At 42.1% G+C, this 27,996-nt stretch overlaps 1 protein-coding gene across 2 annotated transcripts in view; it reads right to left on the bottom strand.

The window, feature by feature from the left end:
- Positions 1–252: 252 nt before the first annotated feature.
- The window catches only part of LOC132889015 (sodium-dependent lysophosphatidylcholine symporter 1-B-like), a 79,831-nt gene continuing 52,087 nt past the window's right edge, over positions 253–27,996 (bottom strand). Inside the window, exons 1-12 of one of the 2 annotated variants that reach the window (XM_060925124.1) lie at positions 27,053–27,097; positions 26,672–26,795; positions 26,325–26,403; positions 16,705–16,874; positions 16,504–16,594; positions 14,107–14,225; positions 12,992–13,075; positions 9,336–9,419; positions 6,473–6,585; positions 5,470–5,613; positions 5,171–5,350; positions 253–5,035 (exon numbers count right to left, since the gene is read on the bottom strand). In XM_060925124.1, coding sequence (XP_060781107.1) covers positions 4,981–5,035; positions 5,171–5,350; positions 5,470–5,613; positions 6,473–6,585; positions 9,336–9,419; positions 12,992–13,075; positions 14,107–14,225; positions 16,504–16,594; positions 16,705–16,874; positions 26,325–26,403; positions 26,672–26,788 — 1,236 coding nt within the window. In that variant the 5' untranslated portion in view covers positions 26,789–26,795; positions 27,053–27,097 and the 3' untranslated portion in view covers positions 253–4,980. Of the gene's footprint in view, positions 5,036–5,170; positions 5,351–5,469; positions 5,614–6,472; positions 6,586–9,335; positions 9,420–12,991; positions 13,076–14,106; positions 14,226–16,503; positions 16,595–16,704; positions 16,875–26,324; positions 26,404–26,671; positions 26,796–27,052; positions 27,098–27,996 lie in introns of those variants that run through there. The other variant, XM_060925123.1, reaches the window with a different exon arrangement.

The following is a 27,996-nucleotide window of genomic DNA, read 5'->3' as shown; positions in this document are numbered from 1 at the left end:
AATAAATAAATAAATGACCAAGTATAATATTTTTGTCTCATTTGTTTAACTGGGTTCTCTTTATCTACTTTTAGGACTTGTGTGAAAATCTGATGATGTTTTAGGTCATATTTATGCAGAAATATAGAAAATTCTAAAGGGTTCACAAACTTTCAAGCACCACTGTAGATAGATATCGCCCGAAAAAGGGGCGAGGGGGAAATTCTTTTGTGTCTGTATGGGATATGAGAGAGAGATACAAACAAAACTAAATTACTGTAACAACCTTTTACTCATTTTCTCATGAAACCACAACTCATTTACAGTCACTTTAAAACACCACGCACGCGCACACACTTTCATACCGTAAACTTTTATTCAGGTCTTTTCCTCCTGTTTCCGTGTACAGTCATTTTATGTTTAAATATTTTACAAAACTGTTTTCACAAAACTCTAACAGAAAAAAGTACATAAAATTAAGGCTGCATCAAATCAGTCAATAATAATAATAATAATAATAATAATAAAGGCCTTGAATACACTTGTTTTAATTAGACTGGATTTCTTTCATCTCCTTTGGTATTTCAGGGTTTTATATTAAAACCTTTAAAAAAGCAGATTACAACATTAACATTTATAAAATAAACTTAACATTTGGACCATTCAAGCTGTTTAGTGCTGCACAAAAAAAATTACACAAAATCAACTGAAATGTTATTGAACTCAAGCATTCGATGACTGAAATGAAAAATATTACAAAAAAAAATAAAGCGTTTCACTTCATTCAAAAAGAGCAGCTTCTCGGGCTTTGAACATTTAAACTTTATAAATAGATAGAACTTAAATATTATCAAATACATTTAATAAGAGCTCAACACTCATTAATAAGCACGTGTGTGTTAGTTAAAGTCAGGTACTGAGGATACACTGCAACGCTCGAAAAACCGTATGTCTGATCGTCCCAGACGACTAAAGTCTGTGCAAGGACGAGTAAAATTTTAATGGTAACTGTTTGATCGGACGACAAAAGTTAGTGCTTTTGATAAATATTTAGAAAATAAAAATTATATCAACATACCGCCATTGTAGCACGGGAGCCTGTGATTGATGGACAGCCGACAAAGGATGTTTCTGACTGGTTGTAAATTGTGACATAAAAATCGTAAACATATACGGGACCCACTGATTGGCTGTTCACATACTGAAGCCAAGCGGAGATGTCCGGCATCTGTTGCTGTTGTCTGAAGAAAAATACAGCTAAAAAAGTTCTACTACTGGATTACTTGGATAATCTTAGTCAGAAAGAAGCGAAGGATAGATATACATGGAAATGAGAGTTTATTAGCGGCTCTGATCTGTACAAAATTCCTCGAAACAACTGGAGTGACGGTGCAGATTTGTGGCCTAGTGTTAGCATTAGCTACATGTTGGAATAGACCTTCTTTTTCCCCAAAAAGTCCCGACACGGAAGAACAATTAAAAAAAAAAAAAACTACAGAAGCAAGAAAACCTCCTTTGCGTAAAGACTTTTTCCCCAACATCAGCTTTTGGGAACAGAATGTTGTGAAAGCCAAAGCATTTACTCTCAAAGGGCTTTGACTTGAACTCTGGGCTAGATCTTATTCCCACCCCTCCATGTCTCAGCAACCCCAAGGACATGTACGTTTACTTGTATTACATGTACTTGTATTTAACTTACAAGTGGTTTTGCTTCATGATTCATAAAAACTTCAGTTCTTTCCACGTTTCCTAGAGGTCTCAGTCAGACGTTTGGACACGCCTACCAATTTATAGCTTCATGAGGGAGTCACCTGGAACACTAACAGGTGTGGCTCGTTAAAAGGTAATTAGTGGACAAGTTTCTGACCTCCTTAATGCATTTGAGATCAAACAGTAAACAATACAAATACAGTAAATAACCCGATTCCACACCTGCAGTAATCCATACATCAACAACCGAACAACTCCGTAAAGAGAAACGACATCCATCATTACTTTAAAGATGTTAAGTGACTTAATTCATAAAAATAAAAGAAATAACATTGAATTAGTCAGGGTGTCCAAACTTTTGACTGGTTCTGTACATCATTCTCCTGCTTTCATGTTAAGTTTCGATCAAATTTTATATTCTAAAGCTTTTTTAAAACTGTTCAATGTAAAATAATTCACAAATTTGAGCCAACTCGGTGTAAAGGTTGTTTGAAATGTTGCTGTCAGACGTGTAAAACATTTTAACTTGGACTTTAAGATGAACTTCACACAAACCAACACAAAAGCACGGCGTGTGTCGAGCGCTGAGGATTTAAACTACATTTAGGAGTCTGTTATTTTCTGAACCAATCTACAGACGTTTAAAGTTTGACGCCGCTGAACAGATTCTCTGAACAGATAATTGCTGTAATAATTTTACTGGGAGGAGGCGTGGATTTGAAAAGCAGATCAGTTTCACAGACCCCCACTCATGGGCGGGGCTTGTGGAAGGTAGGGTATATTAACATTAATTTTAATAAATAATTATTTGAATTTCATGACGGAGAGGAGCGCCAAACAGTCAACTCGACCTCAGCATCAGCCTTGGAGGTTCAGGACGATTTTAACCAGTAGGTGGCGTTTTGAGCCATTTTCAACCCATAAAACGTCGAGCTTCACAAAAGCTTCGTCAGTATTAACACCAGCAGCAATGCGTTTCATCACAGTGCAGTCCGATTTAGTTTACAGCTCAAACCGCACAGTAAACTGTGCTGTACCTCATTAACGTTTTTAATTACACAACATAACCACGAGCATGATGTGACCTAGCTTGCGAAGAGCGATGCAACTTCAGGTCGGTACCGTGACTGAGGTAATGCTAACTCACTTGAAAAAGCTGGAGACTGTTGCACAGGTGCCCTCTTGTGCTGCTGCGCTATCGAGCATATGGACATCTGCAGTCAGGAGGAGGAAGAAAAAGTAGAAACAAGAACAACGTCCTCAGTGAACTTTCCAGCATCTGAGTCGTGCAAGTCTGTGATGAACTGAAAGGAAAACTAGATATTTCCAACTTGACAGATGTTTACACTGCTTTACGGTTCATTTGTTAATGCTGGACAGAGGCGGAGTTAACATACCACGTGGCCTGTTTTTGCTAATGCTAGTTTAGCTGGTGGAAGTGTTCAGTTTGAACAATGCTGGAAATCTGAGTGTCCTGGGTTCTGATCAACACGCCAAGGTGAACATCACTTATCCACCAGCACGGTCCGAAGTCATCAGCTTCACAGTACGAACACTCGCTACGCTAAAAAGCTACCTGGCTAATGTTAGCATTCATGTTGTTTAGGGAGCTGGTTAGCTGAGCTAAAGTTGGTAAACTGTAATATCGCATCATTCAAATCAGTATTTGATACAAAACTGTGCATGGCGTGAATATTAAAAAACAATGAGCCATGTTACATGGTTTAATGAATCAAGTTAAAGTCAGGAGCAATGCATCTAATAAACCGATGTTATTCCAAATAATGATTCAGAATGAGATAGAAACGTAAACCCGAACGCTTGATCTCACGCCTCCTTTCGGCTGTTCCCGTTAGGGGTCGCCACAGCGGATAATGTCCCTCCAGCTCCTCCTGTCCTCTGTATCTTCTTCTGTCACACCAACTGTCCTCATGTCCTCCTTCACCGCATCCATAAAGCTCATCTTTGCTCTTCCTCTTTCCCTTCTACCTGCAACTCCATCTCCAGTCTTCCTTTCCCCAATATGCCCTGGATGTCATTCCTGTTTCATCCACAAGAGGGCACGATACACAAGTAAATAATTCACCAAATTCATCTCATCTCATCTCATTATCTCTAGCCGCTTTATCCTGTTCTACAGGGTCGCAGGCGAGCTGGAGCCTATCCCAGCTGACTACGGGCGAAAGGCGGGGTTCACCCTGGACAAGTCGCCAGGTCATCACAGGGCTGACACATAGACACAGACAACCATTCACACCCACATTCACACCTACGCTCAATTTAGAGTCACCAGTTAACCTAATAACCTGCATGTCTTTGGACTGTGGGGGAAACCGGAGCACCCGGAGGAAACCCATGCGGACACGGGGAGAACATGCAAACTCCACACAGAAAGGCCCTCGCCGGCCACGGGGCTCGAACCCAGGACCTTCTTGCTGTGAGGCGACAGCGCTAACCACTACACCACCGTGCCGCCCCTCACCAAATTCACTTGGAGTAATTAATAAGCAGTTGTTTTTTTGTTTTTCTGTTTTACATTGTAATATATTCTTTCCACGCAGAAATTTATTCATCTTATATTTATTTTTTTAGGTAGATTTGATTTTTCTCCAAATAACTTTGGCATTTGTTACTGAACGTAATTCTTTGGATCAGCCACGGGGGGGGCAGCAGAGTCTGATGAGATTGTGTACACGTCTCCAAATGTATCAAGTTAGTTATTGAGATGAAAATGCAGCCAGGGCTTCAGTGGTCCAATCCTGTTTTAAAGTTCCTTTCCTCCACCTGGTTAAAAGCCCCTCGTGTTTGTTCCTGTCTGAATGTGGAGACGAAGGATCGAGTGGGCATCAATGCAGACTTCAGGATCTTATCCACAGTGCACTGGTCCAAACAAGTCGAGGCTGAAGGTGCTTCTCTTGTGTTGGAAGGACACACACACACTCCTGCGATGTCTGATACACACACTCCTGACTGCTCATGAGTGGAAGTCGATGAAGAAACAAAACCTCTGGACTCCAGTGCAGGCCGGTGCTGGATGTAATTGTTCCAGTCCTTCACCAGGGGAGCCGCCATATTATTATTATTATTATTATTACTATTATTATTATTCATCAGCCACCATGCAGTGGAACGAGCAGACTGAGTGCAAAAACAAAATATCTTCTGTCTTCCTTCATTTATCTTGACGCGTGGAAAAGACTCAGTAAGGCACTTTTACATTTTCTCCCCCTCTCTCTCTGTCTGTCTCTCTGTTTGTCTGTTCCCCACACATGCTACAGAAGCATGTGAGATTCAGACAGAACATGCTGACAGTTTGGAGTTTTCAGAGTCCTCTTCACTGCTGTCACTGTGAGAAGATAAAGAAACAGAACAAAAGAAAAAGGTGAACCTCATCACTTCCACAGTCACTGAGAACACTTCATATTACTGCAACACTGAAATCTGACTCAGACACAAGAAATAATGTGTGTGTGTGTCTCACTGCAGCAGGGCGTGTAGGCGGTGACAGTTGTGTCTCCTCCTCTCCTCGTTGATGGGATAGGATCTGAAGATGAGCAGGCCGAGGATGATGAGGGAGACGGGCGCGGCACACACCAGCAGCTTCAGGGTTAACTTCACCGAATCAGGCTGAACACATGCCCTCGACACATAACCCGCAAAACTACACACACGAGACCGTGATCATGTCATTAATGTGCACAAACGAATGACACATACCTGAGAGAGAGAGAGAGACACACACACAGAGGGAGAAGGAGAGAGAGAGACAGGTGGACTGACTGTAAACTGAGAGTGGAGATTCCCAGTGAAACTCCAGAGGCGAACTTGGTGAAGAAAACGTAGAAGGAGTAGAAGATGGCTTCGTGACCCTGAGAGTTGGGATTCTGTACTTTATAATCATCCACTGCGTCGGGTAACATCGACCTGGCCATCATGAACACACACACACACACACACACACACACACACGGTTATACTGTAACAGGAAGAAGTGAGGAAAGAGCTACTGCAGAAATAATTTGAAATTAGTAATAAGCAGCAGTTTCAGTGTACAGTAAAACTTAACAGTATTTCACCAAAGAAATATATGATTCATTAATAAATTAAACAAACACTACAGGAATGCTAATTATCTAATGCTAATGAAGTCATTAAGTGTGTAATATTAATAAGCATGAAGATGTTCGCTTATGAATAATCCTGTAATTAATGAAATTAAAAATGAGAAATTACACGATTAGAAACGTAAATAAACTTTCTTCCATAAAAAACTCATTTCAGTAGTCAGTACCTCGTTAGTGATTGCAATTAAGAACAGTGTGCTTTAAAATCAGTCCTCAGTAATCGAGTGTGTAATTATTCAAACGAGTAAATGGTGTTTATACCCCCATTCAGTACGCACCTAATAAATTAATACAAATTATTCTGATTTCAGCTGTGGGATAAAATATTAATATAATAATTGAACTTCATTACAATTTAATCCAATTCCACTGATTATTATTGTAAAAGTGCAGGAGGTAATTAAAAATCATTTTACAGTTTTGTGTGTCGCCTCCTTTTAAGATAAAGAGAAAACCTAATTAATGGTTTCTTGTGATTTAAAGCACCGAGTCGCTCGTCAGTCACGTCCTTCCAGCCAATCAAAGTGGAGAGGGGCGGAGTTACTGCGAGAAGACTGAAATGATGAGCTTCAGATACATTACACTACATTTTGTGATGTGTGTCTCCAGGATTACTTCCTGTCAAGCAAACATTTGCGCACGCATGCGCACACACACACCATGGCAGGAAGAAAGCTGCAGCCACGCTGACACCGGCTGCTATGGCAATGATGTACAATACGATGAGAGTGCTTTCAATACACACCACCAGGATCATGAAGGGAACCGCCCACTGCAACACACACACACACACGTAAGTAAAGTTTATTTATACAGCACCTTTCACAGATAAAGATCACAAAGTGCTTCACAATAAATATAAACAAGTCCAATACAACAGACAGTAAAAGAGAGAAACAGTGAAGAAACAGATACAAAACATCAGGCAGGAGAACAACCCCTTATTCCACTAAACATCTGTCTGAACAGCAGCGTTTTCAACTGCTGTTTCAAAGAACCGACAGAATTTAATCAGCGTAAAGAGAGAGGCAATGCGCTCAACAGTCTGGGTGCCACTGCGTGGAATGATCGGGCCCCTCTGATCTTACAGTGAGAGGAACCACGAGTCGCCTCTGACCGCATGACCCGAGGCTGCAGCTGTGAAATTTCAACAAGTCAGATATGCAAGAAGGAGCTCGATCACGTAAGGCTCTAAAAGTAAGAACTAAAATGTTAAAATGAATTCTAAAGTGAACCAGCAGCCAGTGAAGAGACGCCGAACCCGGTGGGGTGTGTGCTCTTTTACCGGGGAATCTTTGCAGCGGGGGGCGGCACGGTGGTGTAGTGGTTAGCGCTGTCGCCTCACAGCAAGAAGGTCCGGGTTCGAGCCCCGTGGCCGGCGAGGGCCTTTCTGTGTGGAGTTTGCATGTTCTCCCCGTGTCCGTGTGGGTTTCCTCCGGGTGCTCCGGTTTCCCCCACAGTCCAAAGACATGCAGGTTAGGTTAACTGGTGACTCTAAATTGACCGTAGGCGTGAATGTGAATGGTTGTCTGTGTCTATGTGTCAGCCCTGTGATGACCTGGCGACTTGTCCAGGGTGAACCCCGCCTTTCGCCCGTAGTCAGCTGGGATAGGATCCAGCTCGCCTGCAACCCTGTAGAACAGGATAAAGCGGCTAGAGATGATGAGATGAGATCTTTGCAGCAGAGTTCTGGATGGCCTGGAGGCATTCGAGCTCTCTCTTATTAAAACAAGCAAAAAGACTGTTACAATAACCCAAACAGGACGAAATAAAAGCATGAATCATCATCTCCATTTCGAGCTTTGACACCAGTGTTCTTAGTTTTGATATGTATCTCAGTTGGAAAAAGCGGTTTCTAATTAATTGTTTGGTGTGACGCTCCAAGGACATTGCTGAATCAAAAACACCTAAATTCCTGAGGCTTGGCCAGACAGATGGGGATAAAACTCCGATATGCAGCTTAATCTGAGGAATGCTACCTTCAGGGGCGATAGTGAGCGTTCCTGTCTTGTCTGAGTTCAGCTGCAGGTAATTGTCACTTAACCACTGTTTGATGCAAGTCACAGAATTAATGAATGAAGACAGTTTATAGTTCTCTGTAGTCTTGAAAGAGCAGTACAGTTAGATATTATCAGCATAAAGATGGTAAGATACATTGCTGAACTTGAACTGCCTGATTATCTGTCCTCAAGGGAGTATAAACAAGAGGAACAGAACAGATCCCAGGACAGAACCCTGAGGTTCCCCACATGAGAGCCCTGGAGTTTCAGACATAATCTGATGAGCCAAAACACTGAAACTTCTGTCAGAAAGGTAGGATGAAAACCATTCTAAAACCGATCCAGACATCCTGACCAGGTCTTGAAGTCTGTTAATAACACAACATTAGGATCAACAGTACCAAAGGCAGATGAAAGGTCCAAGAAAACCAAAACTGTGTATTCCCCAGAGTCAGCTGACATCATAAGATCTTTAGTAATGCAGTTTCTGTGGAATGATTTTTTGTGGAAACCAGATTGAAATTTGTTAAAAATCCCATGATTCTCTAGGAGGGAGGAAAAAATTAATCGGTAAGTTGCTCTGCTACAACTTTTTTGAGGATTTTTGATATGAAAGGGAGTTTAGACATTCGCCTGTAATTCATCAGTTGCGATGGATCCAATCTGGGCTTTTTGAGTTTTGGTTCAACAGCAGCATGTTTTTTTTAAAAAACGCTGGGAACCACAAGAGTTAAAAAGTGAAGTATTAACCATTTCTCCAATACAGGGGCCAGAACAATAAACAACTTTATTTAAAAAAAACAAACAAAAAAAAACAGTACAGTCGGGAGACCATTAGTAGGACAAAAGGAGGGTTTCATTTAATCAAGCAGAACAGTGAGGTCATATAATCTCACAGGTTTAAAGGTATGAGGAGGAGACGAGTCATGGGCAGATGTTTGTCCTGACATCTCTGGTTTTATCAACAAAGAACTGAAGGAAATCATTCCTGTCTGCTTTAGAGAACACAGGGACCTGAGGGACAGAAGGGGAGATTAATGTCGTCCAACAAGATTTGGGGTTTTTCTTATTTGAGGATGTTAGCTGGGAGACGTATCGAGTTCCAGCATCACTCAACATTTTACTGAAGGAAGCCTGAAGCCGATGAAACTCAAGTTTAGTTGATTTCCAAAGACGCTCTGCTTTGACAATTTCTCCTAAAACTCTGGGGAGATTCATTAAACTAAGGACAAAGTTTTTCATCTGAGACGTGGTTTGATTTCACAGGTGCCACTTTATCTACAATAGCGAAACGCTGACTGTTAAAAGACTGAAAAAACGCTTCTGCATCATCGTCTCTCATCAGGGAACTTGGGTTAAACAAGGCAGAGAACTTCCTCTCCATCACAGCACCATTAATAATCCACCTCTGGGCTCCAATTTTCAGAGGCGGAGAATCCAGAGGAAAATTAAGGTTGAAAAATACACAGCTATGATCACTGACATGTAAATCCTACACACACACAGAGTTGGTGCCACTCACCAAGGTGCCGATGTAAACTGCAGTCTTTTTTCCAAAGCGTGTGAGGAAGAGCTGCCACAGAGGGATGGTGAGGGTTCCAGAGAGCTACACACACACACACACACACACACACACACACACACACACACACACACACACACACACACAGTCTCAGAAACTGTAATAAAACCATGACACATCATCATGATGATCCATTATTCCATGTGGTGAACATGGGATGGATTTTCTGAGTCATGACAGGAAGGAGAATTTAAATCAACTGCTTCATGAAACAAACTCAGATCTGTAGCAAATTGGGAAAACTTACTCACAGTGCACTTATGCATATTGTGTGTGTGTGTGTGTGTGTGTGGGTGTGTGCTTTCTCATTCCTGACCTTAGAAAAGCATTTATGCATCGATTTCACTTTCACGCCTGACAAAAGCTGGAAAAACATCTGACTTCACACACTCCTGAATCATTCATCCTTTCATCCCCCACACACACTTCTGATGTTGAACAAATCAAACCACACACACAATGATGTATCTATCAAGTTTTCTTCATTCACTCTCATAAAACTATTTCACATTCATCAAGACATCGTGTCCTAGCAGCATGCAGTGGGTGGTAGTATTATGGGATGGGTTTTCTCTGAGAACTTCACATTTGTCATCAAAGTGAAACTGCAGTGAAAATCGAAGGGTGAACTGTGAATCAGGGCTGCAGCGCTACAGAAACTTCCTGACTGCAGTATCTGAAGAACGCCACCTCGTGGTTTTCAGCATCATCACAACCCCACCCCCTTTAATTATTCATTCAAGCTGAAAGAGTTAAAAATAAACATGATTGCAAAGACCATTTCAGGTATGAGGCGTGTCTGGTCTGTACATGAGGTCATTAATTATGCAATTATGATGCTTGCTGCACAAACATCGTTTCTACTGTTTTATTTTCAACAGACAAAACTCCATGGACTGAGTTTGAGGTCGTCACTGAAGCTAATTATAGAGTTGGATATTGTTTGACTTTGATCGAGTCCCCATTCTGATTACAATATAGCTCAGAAAAGGCCAAATGTTTATCACAAAATATCTATTATTAAGTGCTAACTGAACATTCAGTGTTGTGATGGTATCCAGCAGGATCACTCAGATGTGTTCGTGTTCTGTCCCAGGGCTCCCTCACGTCCGTGTTACCTTCTGGCGCTCCCTTTTAGTTACCGTACGTATGTGGTCATAGTTCGTTTTGTCGGAGTTCCTGCTTACACTCAGCGTACACTCTTCTTACTCATTAGGTGAAACTGGGCAGACCCAACAACCTGTTGGTGTCTCTCTGTTTTTGGTCACTCCTGAGACACCAGTAAGATGCTGAACCTCTCCAACTCCTCAGACCTGCCTGATCCATCCTGATGCCCTACTTCTAGCTGGAGTCTCATCACATCGCTCCTGTGGAGGACGGACCCGTATGGACAGTCTAAAGACACACTCAGAAGACGCTCTGGACACTTAGTAATGCTCCAATGGTTTAGGACTCCAATCCTCATGATAACTTTAGGACTGCAGTTGTCATTAACAGTTTAAGTTTCCATCAATGAACAGTTTATAACTTCAGCAAAACAGACTTCCTGTTAAACTATAATGAATTTCCTGGTTACACAGTAGTACTTTGTGACTCTATAGGGGACAGTTATAGAAGTGAGTTATTTATAATCACGCTATCTGTTATCACCCAGATGGGGATGGGTTCCCTTTAGAGCAGTGTTGTAGTCGAGTTACTAAACCTCGAGTCCGAGTCCAGTCTCGAGTCCCCAGTGTTCAAGTCCAAGTCATTAAAGAAAACCGAGTTGAGTCCGAGAACAAGACTCCAACCGCACCATGTGACGGTGGCTGTTGCTGCCTTTATGTGAAAGCGTCTCTGCTACTGTGTTGGACTAACGTTCCTGCTCCACTGCCCCATTTTAGTTAAGCTACAGATAAAAGCTTGTTCATCGCTCAGCAAGCCCCGCCCACTATCAACAGGGCAAATAACATGAGAGAGGGTTAACACTCGCTAGTTCATCACTCAGCAAGCCCCACCCACTATCAACAGAGCAATGAACATAGTGTGTTACTTCCTTCTCTGGGTGGAGTCTTAGCAAATGACGACTGAAGTTCGAGTTTGTCCCCGTCGTCTCCTCGATAGTTCTTCTACATATGGAACACACAGCAGTGCATTAATTCCCACTGCACGAGAAGTCTGTATAAGCAAAGCGGACAGGGGCGTCCTAGGGGCGTCTCTCCAGGCATTTTAGCGCCATTAACATTAGTTTGTTCCTGAACATGACGTATGAACAGGTGAATGTGCATTTTCTTGAACAGAATTAGTAAAAAAAATTAATGTAGATATAAATATCTTATACCAAATTATTATGGCATGTTACAAAAAATAAAGAAAAAATCCGACTCCGAGTCTCCAATTTACGAGTCCAAATGCAGTTAATGCACGAGTCCGAGTCATCAGTGCTCAAGTCCAAGTCAAGTCAAGTCCAAGGGGAACTGAAGGCAAATTTTACCATCAAAATTCTATTTCTCATTTTATTAAATATAGGAATGCATTTCTGACAGCTATTTTGTTGCTGCTATAGCAAGTTCTGAGTGTTTGAAATATGCTCTGTAATATATCAGTCCATATGTCAACGCAATGGCCGTAAACGGGATTCGTTGAGACCTGTGCAAGACATCGTAGGACGGAAGTAAAACGTACAGCGGAAATCAAAGTGACCGACATCTGCCAACATTGTCAAAAGACGCGCGCGCCCTCTTTCGAATGCTGATGTAATCAAGCTGGAAGTTTTGTTTGTTTTGATAGCGATCAGGAAAGTTTGAAAAAATTAGGCAGTAATCGTCATTTAAACTCGTTTTTGTGCAATATTTTGTTTGGAAAGCAGTTTTCAAAATGGCGGTGCTGACACCTGGCTGACACTTCACGTTTAGAAGTCTCGCACAAGTCTTGTGAAGATCGCGCGGATAAGCGACGCCTGCCGTGGACCAAACGAACTAAATTCAACACGGCTAAAAACCCAATGGGCCGATAAGTATAATATTTAACTGCAAATAGTCGCCAATACGAGTCACGATATAAGGTTACTAAAACCGAGAATGTAATTGAATAACACGTTAATTAATAAATAAAGCAAGTTTAAAAATGACTTCAGTTCCCCTTTAAAATTAGGGTACGAGCCGGACTTGAGTACTACAAGCCTGGTTTAGAGTCTGGTTCCTCTCAGGGTTTCTTCCTGTCGTCTCAGGGGGATTTTCCTCACCACCGTCACCTCAGGCTTCATCGTTTGAGATAAATTTATTAATTGATATCTTTAAAATGTATATCCACAATGTATATATTTCTGTAAAGCTGCTTCATGACGGTGTCTATTGTTTAAAAACTGCTACATAAATAAAACTGAACTGTATTGAAATGTTGACTAACAGACTGCAGGTCTCCGTCTGTCCCAAGCTGCACTCTGTTCCCTGATGTCATAAAAGAAATTATTCATTCATCACTATTTTCACTTTCTCTTTTTCTCCAGACTAAAGCTGGGAAAAACCCACACACTCCACCCATGAATCAAATAATCCATCCTTTCGTCGACATGGAGCTCCAAACAAACACCCACACGGAGAGTCTGACACACTCACCATGATGAGGAGGAGAATGTTCTGGAAGTCGTCGTGCAGTCCAAGTGTGTAGATGAGGAACAGAGCAAAGTTTCCCTCCAACAGCTTTAGATGGAAAAAAAAAAAATTATACAACATCTCAGATTATTTCTCTGCTGTAGTGGACTTCTACAGATCATTTCATTCTCATGATGTTCTGATCCAGTCGAGGGTTCGGCTTCACAGCACAAGTTAAGTAAGAGGTTATCTGTGAGATGGACTGAAAGGAGTATTGTGTGCTCTAAGAGTTATTCAGGTCTCTCTCTCACACACACACACACACACACACACACACACACACACACACACACACACACACACACACAGGACTTCAGTCAAAAAGTGATATCTTGGTATTTAACAGAATACACACATCTCGTGGAGTTACTGCACACCTCAAAGAAACCAGGAATAACTTCAGGTGGTCAGGCCAAAACAACAAACTCAAGAAGTGATAGTTTTTAGATGCAATAAAAGAAAAAAAAACGATCTTCCCTAAACTCCCTTTGCAAAAGCAGAAACCGCAGTCCCACCCCGAGTCCCAGTGAAAACACGCCGCGTCATTGTTGTGATGCACACTTTCAGCATTCAGCTGAGAACATGCTCACTTTGGCATCAACTTTTAAGACGCACCAATTAAATTCTTCATTTTAACAACAATGAAGTCGAGTTTTAGTGATGAATTCACAGACTTTTACCTCAACCTTTCTCAGCCGCGTGCTGTGTGTAAACATGCTAACGTTAGCCTCAACCCTTCAGGATCAGATCAGATCAGCAAGAAGATTTTAGTAATCCTGCTGTTCATCACGAGCTAAATCACAATCAAACTTCAGCATTTATTCATAAATTAGAGCTTTAACTGTAGACTTTTCGCACTTATCATGGCTTAGCCGAGTGTTCGCGTTTACAGGTTAGCAATCAGTCTCGCCCCGATTCTGAATCCAGAGCAGAATCCGAAAGGCATGTGAATCTTTTTATTTACACTTTTATTTAATCATTAGTAATCTACTTGAAAATAATCCTGGATTTACAGCAGTGTGTCTGTGTATCATGCTAGTTAGCAATGATGGTTATAACCCATGCTAATTTTCACTCACCATGAAGGCCAGAGATGTAAAGAGGAAAGCCGTGACCAGTTTACCGTACGGCCCATGTTTCTGCAGCAGCTTCAGACTCTCCACAAACGACAAACGCTCCACTTTCACACGGCTCACATCTGCAAACACACACACACACACACACACACACACACACACACACACACACACTTATTGGAGTATAAATTTACAGCTATTAAGGTAATCTGTGGGTGGTAAAAGAGAGCAACTGGACTTGCTTGAAGATTCTTGAAGACGTTTCCCCTCTCATCCGAAAGGCTTCTTCAGTTCTGTCTGATTAATAGGGAGCATCAGGTATTTATCCTCTCATGGATGAAAAGCTCATCTAATGCCGCTTTTCCACTACCAACGCGGCTGAATTGGGCTGAGCCGTGCCGTGCTGAGTTGGGCTGAGTCGAGCTGAGTGGGGCTGTTGGCATTGCATTTCGACTACAATCGCGCTGAACCGTGCTGGCTGGAAGTGGGTGGACACATTGGGTGGAGTTAGCGAAAGTGGGTGGACGTCAGGTGATGTCGTTAGGCGGCGCAAACAGTGACATCAGTGGCCTTTTAAGCGGTAGTCTCACGACCCGGATAGTAAACAATAAACATGGAGTTGTTAGTGTTGCTGGTCTTGGTGCTGTGGCTTGTTGTCACTGACAACGCCAACAGATACTGGCAAGAGCGTATAGATGAGGCGAGGCGCATAAGGCTTCATAATTCTCCTAATTCTCCTTCCGGATTTACGGTGTTTACAGATCCCAGCATGCTCGCGGGGCGTGTGTGGACACTCCTCCTCACCAATCAGCGCACAGGGGAGTGTCTCCTCACGCCCCTAGCCCCACTCGGCTCGGTTTGGCTCGCTTCAGCCCAACTCCAAAACCGTGCAAGTTTTGGGGACTGAGCAGGGCTGAAGCGAGCTGAGTCGTGCTGTTCTTAGATAGTCGAAACGCGAGCCGTGTTGGGCTGAAGTGAGCTGAAGCGAGCTGAAGTGAGCTGAAAAAGGGTAGTGGAAAAGGGCCATAAGGTGTGGTTGAGTCATCCTGTTGGTGTGGGTCACTGGGGGCTGGGTGTGAACGGCCTAGAGAGTCGTTGGGGTGATCAATGGGTTGCTGGTTCTCTCTGTCCTCCTCGGAGTCACTGAAAACAGCTGGGTTTTGGTGTGCATTCAGTTGTCTGGGAAGTGTGCCAAGGACTGCATTGTAGGTGGCTGATAAATGGTGTCTTAGGCTACATCCACACGACAACGGCAACGAGATGTTATTAAAAAAATATCGCGTCCACATGGGCAACAGATCAGTAAAATATCAGGTACATATGGCAACGCAACGCTTGCTGAAAACGATGCAATACACATGCCACACCTCTAGGGGTGCTGTAAGACGCTGTAAGACATTCCAGTACATTTCAGACCCAGTAACACCCTGAAGCAGAAACTGGTCCACCCTAAAGGACAGAATAGCCAGACACAAACAGGACAACGTAGTGTAAGCAATTCAGTGCAGTGAGAAATGCTCGAACTCGTATATTGGGAAAACAAAACAACCGCTTCACAGGCGCATGGCTCAACACAGGAGAGCCAGTTCCTCAGGCCAGGACTCTGCTGTCTATCTTCATCTTAACAACAAAGGACACTCATTTCAGGATTGCAACGTATGCGTTCTAGCCAGAGAGGATCGTTGGTATGAGCAAGGAGTTAAAGAAGCCATTTTTGTCAACCTGGAACGGCCATCACTGAACAGAGGTGGGGGTCTAAGACACCATTTATTAGCCACCTACAATGCAGTCCTTGGCACACTTCCCAGACAACTGAATGCACACCCAAACCCAGCTGTTTTCAGTGACTCACAGGAGGACAGAGAGAACCAACAACCCATTGATCACCCCAATGACTCTCTAGGCCGTTCACACCCAGCCCCCAGTGACCCACACCAACAGGATGACTCAACCACACCTTAGGATTGCTTTTCATCCATGAGAGGATAAATACCTGATACTCCCTATTAGTCAGACAGAACTGAAGAAGCCTTTCGGATGAGAGGTGAAACGTCTTCAAGAATCTTCAAGCAAATCCAGTTGCTCTCTTTTACCACCCACAGTTTACTATGACCTGGATGACTGAGAATCTTCACAGACAAGCTATTAAGGTGCTAAAACATCTGATAAACTGAATTACTGATGAGTTTTCTCTAAAATAAATTAATTCAAATAAATATTACAAGTAACATTAATATTATAGAGTGGATGATACTACAGCATGCTAATTTTGGCTGTTACGTTTAGCATTGATCATGAAAACACGTCCCCATTTTACTAGCATTTGTAAATTAGCAAGCTAACATCTAGATTTTTAGCAAATCAGAGGAAGAGTCACTAATGTGATTATTAATGTCACACCTTTCTGTTCTCGCACGCCCAGAAATAGAACTGCAGCACACAGGATGTAGATGATGCCAATCACACCGGATGAGAGCATGTATGCTCGTTTCTGTGAGGGAGGGGAGGGGAGGGGGAGTGAGGACACAGTGATTAAACTCCAGGGTTTCATCATAATAATATAACTTAACTACACCTTCTTTTGGCCCCACCCATTCTTACCGTATCCTCCAATGTGACGTGTGTTGCGTTGACCTCAGAACTCAGCGGTGTAACACTAAAGCTGTCGTTCAAAAAGGAGGTGTGGTTTACACAAGGCGCATTGGCTCTGCCCACAATCTGACCCTGAATAGCTGTTCCGAGAACCGTGCCGAAAACCTCGATAGTCATACCTGAGAGAGAGAAATATTATAATACAGATGTATTTCCCTATTAAGTCGCTGCATCATCGTTATTATTCCACAGTATAATTAAGGGGCGGCGACTGGGGAGTGTCATGTGACTGTTTTTACATCATGCAACTATGTTCTACTCAGAGTTCTCTGGTGCTCGTCCTTCTGTAAAGTGCGTCTGTGAGGACGTACAGTGAAATATAAATCATTAGAGGCTCATTGCCATGGTAACATTTCATCATTTAGAATTGATCCAGAACTGTGATGAAGGAACGCGCGCGCTCGTCATCCAATCAGAGAGCAGCATTTTCATGCTGATGCAGTAAACAGAGACAGATGCAAGATTCGGTCTGAAGTTACTGAAGAGAACAGCGGCTCTTTATTTCAGGCCTCAACGTTAACTTGTGACACCTTTTTCCCTGCAGGGCAAATGGCCTCCAAAAATCTTTGCTCCACTTGAATTTCCTTTTGCCCAAAAATTTTGCGGTATTTCGGCAAGTTTTCAAGTACACGGTTCAAGGCAATACTGATATGTTTACTAGGGTATAATTGAGTTATTTAGACAAAAGTACATGTTTGAAAAAAATTTATTTTTAAAAATAACATTTCTGCAACAGAACAAGACAAGTCCTGAAAACATGAAACATAAATCAATATCACATATGGAAGACTTACATATGGTACGAGTACATTATACGTCTTTTTATAGAGAGTTTAGGACACAAAACACACTTTGTTTTGCCTAACAATGACTTGCAATATTGCAAAGATGAATTATAAAACTAAAAACATTATAAAACCGGAGTCTGTACTGCAGTACTCTCATCATTCAGTTTGCCGTTGCATTTAGGAGAAAATTAAACAATCTGTTCTCCTCATCTACATCAGCTTCCTGTACAGCTTCTGCAAATTGTGGGCACCATTCACACTGTCCCTCTGTCCATCATAGGTGGACTACCCTCTCAGCATTATACACATCTAGATCTGGGCCCTGTAGAGCAGCGGTTCTCAACCTTTTCAGCTTTAAACCCCACCTATTCATACTTGTAACGAGTCGAGGCCCATTAAAAAAAGGCGATTTTGGCTCATCCATTCTATTAGATTCTAATAATCTATTGTAAAATGTATTAATGGGATGTGACATCACTCCCTGTTACAGATGGGAATTTAAATAAATGTAATAAAAACAAAATTTTAATTGTAGGTGTTGTATTTAAAACTGTATGGATGTGCCAGAAGCCAAACCCCTGCATGCAGGTCATTCTCAGCCAAAAGGGATTAATGATCCAACAGTGGCGTCTGGTCCATTAACACAAGAACTTACTGCCATGTTTGTGTTCAGCAAACAAGCAAGTTATTTAAACCAAGACGTGGATATAGAACCCATTCAATGGGATTAGATCCTTACATGCTAACAAAGAAGGATTTTTTCCTATGAAACAAAAATTTACTCGCTAAATTTGACATTAGTATAAAAAAATTTGATCATATTGTAATCGTAACTAAATACAAAGACAATAGTTATGCATACTATTAATTAACTTAAATGTGGAAATAATTAACAGAAAATCAACCGATTAAGTTTTTCCCCAAAAGATTGTATATATTTTTTTATAGATAGGACAGTATAGAGAGACAGGGAAATGACCTCGGGTCGGAATTGAACCCAGGTCCCCGCATTTATGGTATGGTGCCTTAGCCATCTGAGCCACGACACCCCCGAGCTTGTATATTTTAATCTTTTGTATTTGTATTTATTTGTATCTGTACATGCCCGACCCCACCAGCTCTGCTGATCAACTTGTGTTTAAATAAAGTTATTCATTCATTAGGAGTTGGAAAATTATCCCTTAGTTGAGTTCCCCGACATCTCGGACTCCCTGGTGCTGCAGACATCGTTCTAGACAGACACACAGATGGAAACCTGGAAGAGCCTGGAGAAGAACAACTTTGTGTGTGTGTCTGGGTTAAAGATCTGGGGATCAGAACACTACAAGATAAATCCTGTATCGTTTATACCCAGGTAAGGAGGAGTTTCTGGGCTTTTTGTATGCGTCTTTGCGACGGTTGCGAGGATACCACAAGTTTTGGTATCGGGTGTAAACAAACGACTGCTGCTCGATTCCCAATTCTCCTGCTCTTCTCTTCCAGCAGGCATCACAGATCCACATACTTACCCACAAACGTATCTCTCTCTCTCGGTGTGTGATCGGGGGATGGTAAACACTGTATGCTCCACTTTATGCCCAGGTCAGATGGCAGAAAGATGCACGCTGCGACTTGAGATCGGTCGGGTGGTGACCAACTGCAGGTGGACGCAGGCATTTTACGTCAAATCCTTTCGCTCTTCTGTGGATCTCTTTTATTGGGACTGTGAGCGCGTTGTTTTCCCGACGCGGAAGCGCTTTGAACTTTTAAACTTCTGAACTGTGGTCTTTGAACTGAGAGCTCTTTCCCTTGCGAGGCTGTGTTTCTGGTAGCCTGGACCCGCGCATCCTAAGCGTGATGCAACACGAGGGCCTGTTGCGAGCTTAGTCTGGCCAGGCAAGCTATCTACAGCTCTTCCAAGCTCCCGAAAAATCGGGAGCCAATCAACTTTGAGCATCTCCAACGGCCCTGGGTAGAGGCGTGTTCAAGGCAGTGATGTAGTAGAACTGCGACCGGAAGCCATAGATTGTTTACAGAATCATGCTGTATTGAAAGCATTCAACAGGAAGTTCTCATTGAAAACGGAGCAAAGAGAAGCCCTGGAGGTATTTATTGAAGGGAAGGACATTTTCGCCTTGCTCCCGACCGGCTTCGGTAAGAGTTTAATCTACCAGTTAGTCCCGCTAGTAGCCAAATCAATGGGGCTCAGTGAGAATCCTATCGTCACGTCACATACGTCAGAGGAAAGAGTGATGTGATTGGTTTAAGCTTCGTCACAGCCTTTTCTGGCTTCGACCAGTAGCAAACTGAGGCATTTCAGGGAGGCGGGTCAACCACGGGCTCTGGGAAACGGTTGGGCTGAATATCTTGGCCAGACCAATAGCTCGTAGAGCTTTGAAGTCGCGTTACCCAGACTATGTTTCTGGACTCTATCATGCTTTTTTCAACCCGCGATTGGTTGCTCAAGCGTTGCACGACCGCCTGCCTCTATATGCGTCAACCTACTATTTGCACCGATTGGAAGCAAATCGTAGCTGAAATGCGAACAGATCGTGATCCACTTGAGTCACCCTGCATCTACTAAAGACCCTCTGCAACACTGTCATTATCTGCGTCATCATGTGTCGACACAAGACCAGTCTTGCATGTACCTGCGATTGTTATCGAAGGTAGACGCAAGTAGTTGAAAACTAGTTGCTGCCTGCTGTCTGACCTGGGCATTAAGAACACGCACACAAATGCGCACATGCACCTGAAGCAAGCCAATCAGAATCGCTGTTACAGATCAGGAAGAAAAAAACAAAAACAATGATCACGGGGAGGTGAGGATGCTGGTTAATGCGTTTTGTTTTTTGTAATGTACTCACTCGAAAATAATTTTTGTGCTTAAAGAAGCGGACCATAGGCAGGGTTTCCCATACATAGACCATTGTGTTGCGCAGCGCCACACAATGGATTCCTATCGCCACACAATCAGACTCGCGATTTTGAAAAAAAAAAAAATTCCGTTGCGTATCGCTCCGTTCATTCATAGTGCTCGCTCTTCTCGTTCACGCGCACACATAGAGAGAGAGATGGAGAGGCGTGTCCACAGGCCTGCCGGTGCGCATATACCCGGACTGCAGGTAGGCCTGTTAGGCTAATTAAAAATAACGCAGCCTTCCCGATTCGCCTTCCGACCCCTTATTTTAAAAAGTACCCTACGTCGTGCTCGTGATGAGCTTTATCATAGCCTTCTTGGCTTACAGGAAACGGACATCCCTGAGTCAGGCTATAAACCAATTTTGATGCAGACAGCAGCAGCTTGACGTGAGGAACCGGCCTTATTGCATTATCCTGTTTATCCTGCTTAAGCAATCACTTCCCTTCCGATAGGGCACTGGAGTTTTTTTTCAGGAAGCCACGCAGAATTAAATGTTCTGATAGGGCATGCAGGCTTTGCACCAATTAGGGTAATGCTTTTTCATTACTGTTAGTTGCCTTGGTGTTACCTTAAGTGGTTTCTTACATCTAATTATGATATTTTATTTTATTATTATTTTGTTGTTACATTATACTATTTATTTCATTTTAGTATTGGTTGAGGTAAGTGTTGAGTTCAATATTTAAAATAAAAACCTCCAGCTTGTTTTTTGCAATTTATTCCTTGAATGTCAACTAAAGAATGATTGAAAGATCGCCACCAAAAAGGCAAAAAACTAAGGTCAAAACCAGAGTTGCACCGATTGACCGGCTGCTGATCGGAATCGGCCGATTTTCACGTGATCGGCCATGACCGGCGACCGGCCGGTCAAAATTAAAATATGCCGATTTTCTGCCGATCAAAACTTGTGTATCACATAGAGATGAAAGTGGAAATACTCGTAATTCGCAACTAAGAAGACTGCAGCTCCACTGGCAGCTTGAACATGCTTTCTAGTGCGATTGTGTTGCGCTTGCGCAGAACAGTGTCAGTCCTGCGCGCCTAACGAGCTCCGGTGCGTGCGCCGTTAACAACAACAAAATTCACTATATTTGGATATCCACATATAGTGAAATTTTTTTTGTGCCAGATATTGGATGTGAAAAGAAGAAAACATTTGTGGTTGTGTGAATTTCCCATTACAAGAATGTTAGCCTATTACCAAACATCTAGTTAGATTTGTACAAAGAGAGAGAGAAAAAAATGTCTTTTTGTTTGTTTTACAGCCTTGGTTGCACTTGATTCCATTGGAAATTACTCTACAAATACACACTTGACAAAGATGATAGAATGGCTATGGTATAAGTATGACTGGAAATTATTTTTGTATTTTGATACTGAATGAAGAAATGGGTTGTTCTATAAGGCACAAGTTTTCAGATCTAAACAGGCTTATGAAAGTGTGTTCCATAGCAGTAGGCAAATAATATATGAGGGGGAAGTTGGTTTTGTGCCAGATATTGGATGGGAAAAGAAAAAAATGTTTGTGTGAATTTCCTATTTCAGGAATTAATATGTTAATACCAAACATGAAGAAAGATTTTACAAAGAACAATGTCTTTTTGTTTGTTTTCAACCTTTGAGGTGTTAAATTTATTACTGAAAATCTGGCAGAATGTTCTATTAAAAAAAAGATAAAAAGAAAATAGTCTTTGTGTGTGCTGTGAAGTGGTTTGAAAAAATGAAATCGGAATCGGCCAAAATCGGTATCGGCAGGTCACACTCCATGGAAAATCGGAATCGGCCCAAAAAATTGCAATCGGTGCATCTCAAGTAAAAACTAAACTTTAACTTCAATTTTGGTGAGTAATTTTCATAAATTTAAAAGACAGGTTTTCCACCAACATCAAGCCCAGCAAACTAATGGCCTGCCCTGTAATGTAAAGTTGGGTCGAGGAATGAAACCAGGCAGGGTTCTGGTAAAAACTGTTTTAGCTGTCTTCTCTTAAAGAACTTAAAAGAATTTAAATTGAACTGAATAATCTCAAATGCTTCTTGTAGCTTTAAAATAGTCCCAGCAGGTGACTCTGAAGAAAAATACTGTGTGTTTGAACACCGCCCGCTGTAAACACTTTGCATACACCCCAATGACCGACTCCACCGACCGCCACGACACCACCGCGCACGATTCCCTCATCGGCACAGTGGAGCACCACAAATTGCTACCTGGTCTGTGGGAAACACTGATAGGTGTGCCCGAACGGGCCTAACTCACTAAAATATTTCTGCCCGAACGTCTTGGTCAGGCAAATTGGGCATTCAGGCAATGCCTGGTGTTGAGGCTAGTATTCAGGTTTATAAAAGCGACAAGACAAGAAAGAAGGCTGCCGTTTTAAACCTCCCCCCCCAGGTTTTACTCACTGCATCAGTGTGATGTTCAGTGATCAACATTTAAATAATATTGGTTGGCGTCGAGTGGTATATCGGATATATTCCCTTCAGCTAGCATGATACTGAACGAGTCGAAAACGAGTGGAATATATCTGATAGACCACAAAAAGCCATCCAATATTATTATTATTATTATTACTATTATTATTCTACTGTACATACACACTTTTCATATCAGCATACATGAAGGCCAATGCGAGCTTACCTGCGCGTTGGCATGGCAATCCAGCTATCTTCCAACCGGTGTAGCGTTTATCAGTAGTGTTAGCGAAGGCCAACACTAGCTTACCCGCGACTCAGTGCTGTTAGCGCGGCAGTGAAGTCTCCACCTTCTCTCAAAATCTTCCGTGTTTAACGAAGCAAACCTGGCAGCCATGTTTGTTTACAAACTGTCACAGTCGCTCACTAGTGTGGAAGTTTTACAACTCTGACGTGTGTCTTTTCCAGTTTTTTGATGTCCGTTGGTATGTTTTTCTCTTGTAAATATGCGTGAAGAATATATACAGTTAGGTCCATAAATATTTGGACAGAGACAACATTTTTCTAATTTTGGTTCTGTACATTACCACAATGAATTTTGAACAAAACAATTCAGATGCAGTTGAAGTTCAGACTTTCAGCTTTAATTCAGTGGGTTGAACAAAATGATTGCATACAAATGTGAGAAACTAAAGCATTTTTTAAACACAATCCATTCATTTCAGGGCTCAAAAGTAATTGGACAAATTAAATAATTGTAAATAAAATGTTCATTTCTAATACTTGGTTGAAAACCCTTTGTTGGCAATGACTGCCTGAAGTCTTGAACTCATGGACATCACCAGACGCTGTGTTTCCTCCTTTTTAATGCTCTGCCAGGCCTTTACTGCAGCGGTTTTCAGTTGCTGTTTGTTTGTGGGCCTTTCTGTCTGAAGTTTAGTCTTTAACAAGTGAAATGCTGCTCAATTGGGTTGAGATCAGGTGACTGACTTGGCCATTCAAGAATATTCCACTTCTTTGCTTTAATAAACTCCTGGGTTGCTTTGGCTTTATGTTTTGGGTCATTGTCCATCTGTATTATGAAACACCAACCAATCAGTTTGGCTGGATTTGAGCACACAGTATGTCCCTGAATACCTCAGAATTCATCTGGCTGCTTCTGTCCTGTGTCACATCATCAATAAACACTAGTGACCCAGTGCCACTGGCAGCCATGTATGCCCAAGCCATCACACTGCCTCCGCCGTGTTTTACAGATGATGTGGTATGCTTTGGATCATGAGCTGTACCACGCCTTCACCATATTTTTTTCTTTCCATCATTCTGGTCGAGGTTGATCTTGGTTTCATCTGTCCAAAGAATGTTCTTCCAGAACTGTGCTGGCTTTTTTAGATGTTTTTTAGCAAAGTCCAATCTAGCCTTTTTATTCTTGAGGCTTATGAGTAGCTTGCACCGTGCAGTGAACCCTCTGTATTTACTTTCATGCAGTCTTCTCTTTATGGTAGATTTGGATATTGATACGCCTACCTCCTGGAGAGTGTTGTTCACTTGGTTGGCTGTTGTGAAGGGGTTTCTCTTCACCATGGAAATTATTCTGCGATCATCCACCACTGTTTTCTTCTGTGGGCGTCCAGGTCTTTTTGCATTGATGACTTCGCCAGTGCTTTCTTTCTTTCTTTCTTTCTCAGGATGTACCAAACTGTAGATTTTGCCACTCCTAATATTGTAGCAATTTCTCGGATGGGTTTTTTCTGTTTCCGCAGCTTAAGGATGGCTTGTTTCACCTGCATGGAGAGCTCCTTTGACCACATGTTTTCTTCACAGCAAAATCTTCCAAATCCAAGCACCACGCCTCAGATCAACTCCAGGCCTTTTATCTGCTTAATTGAGATTGACATAACGAAGGAATTGCCCACACCTGCCCATGAAATAGCCTTTGAGTCAATTGTCCAATTACTTTTGGTCCCTTTAAAAACAGGGTGGCACATGTTAAGGAGCTGAAACTCCTAAACCCTTCATCCAATTTTAATGTGGATACCCTCAAATGAAAGCTGAAAGTCTGGACTTTATGTCCATGTCCATTATATAACTATAACTTGAATGTGTTTCAGTAAACAGGTAAAAAAACAAAATTTGTGTCGGTGTCCAAATATATATGGACCTAACTGTAATGAAGTTTTAGTAGCCGTTTGGCTGTTCGGCGTGTCTTTAGTTTTAGTTTATTTATTTAGTGATTAATTGTAGCACAGCTAATCCTAGTGGTAGCACTGGATTAGCCTCATCTTTCTCTTTCCTGGTGGACAAAGAAATAGTTCTGCACATGACGCGGTACGCGGTGGTCCGGACTACCGTTGTGGTCCGGACCACGCCGTTTTCAGGTGTGGTCCGGACCACCAAGTTCAGAAGACAAATAAATTTTAAATTTTCAGCTACTTCTTCCCCTAATTTAGAATAAATTCTTTCCTTTGCCCTTTCTTCTGTTGCTTTGTAGTCTCTAGCACATTTTTTCTTATTCCTTAGAAGCTGTTCATAACCACCCTGAGACATAATGACGAAAGTTGGTAAAATTATTTTTCACTTCCCTCGTGGCAGCTCCCGCTTTTTTACATGCGTTAGAACTGGTATCTTTTATTGCGCGTGTGTTTTACGCATGCATTTCTCTTCCGGTTTGAGAAAAAATAACAAATGATGTACGACTTTGTAAAAAAACTCGTATTAAATGACAAACACAGTATGATTTTGGTAAGTTTTTATTTATATCGTAATATAATACAGCATACGGTGAACCGGACCACAATCCAGGAAAAATAATTAATTAATGCCCTCGTTTTGTATGGAAAATACGGTGATCCGGACCACCGCGTACCGCGTCACATGTGCAGTAGAAAAGTTGTCATTGGATATTTGCATCAGCTCCGACGTGTGAGGTCATGTTGTCTTGACAACCATGCAACATCGTAAACTATATTCAATGCTCATTCTCCACTGTGTGTTTGGGAAGCCATGGCCTAATGGTTAGAGAAGCAGCTTTGGGACCACTGCTGGTTCGATTCCCTGGACCAGCAGGACTGGCTGAAGTGCACTTGAGCAAGGCAACAAACCCCCAACTGCTCCGGCAAGAGTGGTAGCGCACCTTGTGTCTGATTAGCCAAAGAAAAGCTGATGTGATCACCAGTTCAGGTGATACCCGACCGAAAAAATTAAATACACGTAGGATAAGCGATATGCTACCAATATTGTATGCTATCAAACCATACTGAATGAAACCCGCTAGAAGGGAATAGAACACGTTTTTACTCCATCGAAAAAGTGTCCTGTGTGGATAATAATTCCGCTGTACTGTACAGCCTTTGACCGCTCACTGTATACACTCCCAGAACAGCTGCCTGTATGATGTCAGGGCAAACAGTCAGAAGCTCATTGTGAATATTACAGACAGTACGTGTGTGTGTGTGTGTGTGTGCACTCACGATACGCTGTGGCTGAATCTCTCTCTTTCTGCTCGGAGCTGATGAACATGGTCAGAGCCGAGTAAGGCACATGAAAACACTACAAACACACACATTAGTATTATTTTTACACACACACACACACACACATACACACACACACACACACACACACACACACACACAGTGTATTCAGCCAGATTGCTGTACAATTAATCGGCTCTAACTCTCTCACATCAGCAGTGTTGGAAAGTGGATCGTTATTTTGGCTTTTAATTGTTTTATTAGAAATAAATAATGAATGAGGGAGTGTATGTGAGGATGGACAGTGTGAGGATGGACAGAGTGTGTTTGTGTTAGTTACTGACCGTCTGTAGAGACTGGAACACACAGTAGAAAAAGAAATACCACATCATTTTGCCTGTCTCCACCGGAGGAACCACCCAGATCAGGAAATAAGACAAGACTGCGAATGGAGTGGACATGATGATCCTACACACACAAAAATAAAAAAAATAAAAATGACAACATTCCAAAAGTAGAAAATGACCTCACACTCTGGAGTTTCTTACACGGGAAGTGAGACGGAGGGAGCTGGACACAACACCACACCCTCTCACTGCTCCAGTCATCCAAATCAGAGAGGTCCAACTACACCACCCTCTCTCTCTCTCTCTCACACACACACACACACACACACACACCTGTAAATGCCAGTTCACTCTGAAAGCACACTGAAGGCGTTTTACCTGAAGCCCTATTCACCTTCATCAGGCTCATCACACAGAACACACACTTCCATCGTCATTAAATGTTTCATCCACACCAGCTCAGTCCATCAGGATCCATCGATACTGAGATCAGTCCAACAGTGAGCTCACTTCCTCAAAGGAATGATCGGATACCAAACATCTGACAGCAGGGGGCACTATGTGACGTAATCTCATGGCCCCAGTTCCACCTCCCCAGGACTTTTTTTGACATCACCTCTGTCGGGGTTCCAAGTGAGCTTAGGAGATTCCAAACGGTGACGTGGGACACTGCAGATGGCTGATTGGTCAGAGAGAATCGCATCAGTCAGTGCGTTTACAGTGGTGCTTGAAAGTTTGTGAACCCTTTAGAATTTTCTATATTTCTGCATAAATATGACCTAAAACATCATCAGATTTTCACACAAGTCCTAAAAGTAGATAAAGAGAACCCAGTTAAACAAATGAGACAAAAATATTATACTTGGTCATTTATTTATTGAGGAAAATGATCCAATATTACATATCTGTGAATGGCAAAAATATGTGAACCTCTAGGATTAGCAGTTAATTTGAAGGTGAAATTAGAGTCAGGTGTTTTCAATCAATGGGATGACAATCAGGTGTGAGTGGGCACCCTGTTTTATTTAAAGAACAGGGATCTATCAAAGTCTGATCTTCACAACACATGTTTGTGGAAGTGTATCATGGCAAGAACAAAGGAGATTTCTGAGGACCTCAGAAAAAACATTGCTGATGCTCATCAGGCTGGAAAAGGTTACAAAACCATCTCTAAAGAGTTTGGACTCCACCAATCCACAGTCAGACAGATTGTGTACAAATGGAGGAAATTCAAGACCATTGTTACCCTCCCCAGGAGTGGTCCACCAACAAAGATCACTCCAAGAGCAAGGCATGTAATAGTTGGCGAGGTCACAAAGGAC

The sequence above is a fragment of the Neoarius graeffei genome, chromosome 7, assembly GCF_027579695.1.
Source record: "Neoarius graeffei isolate fNeoGra1 chromosome 7, fNeoGra1.pri, whole genome shotgun sequence".
NCBI lineage: Eukaryota > Metazoa > Chordata > Actinopteri > Siluriformes > Ariidae > Neoarius > Neoarius graeffei.
This window is presented reverse-complemented; position numbering and strand designations above follow the sequence as displayed.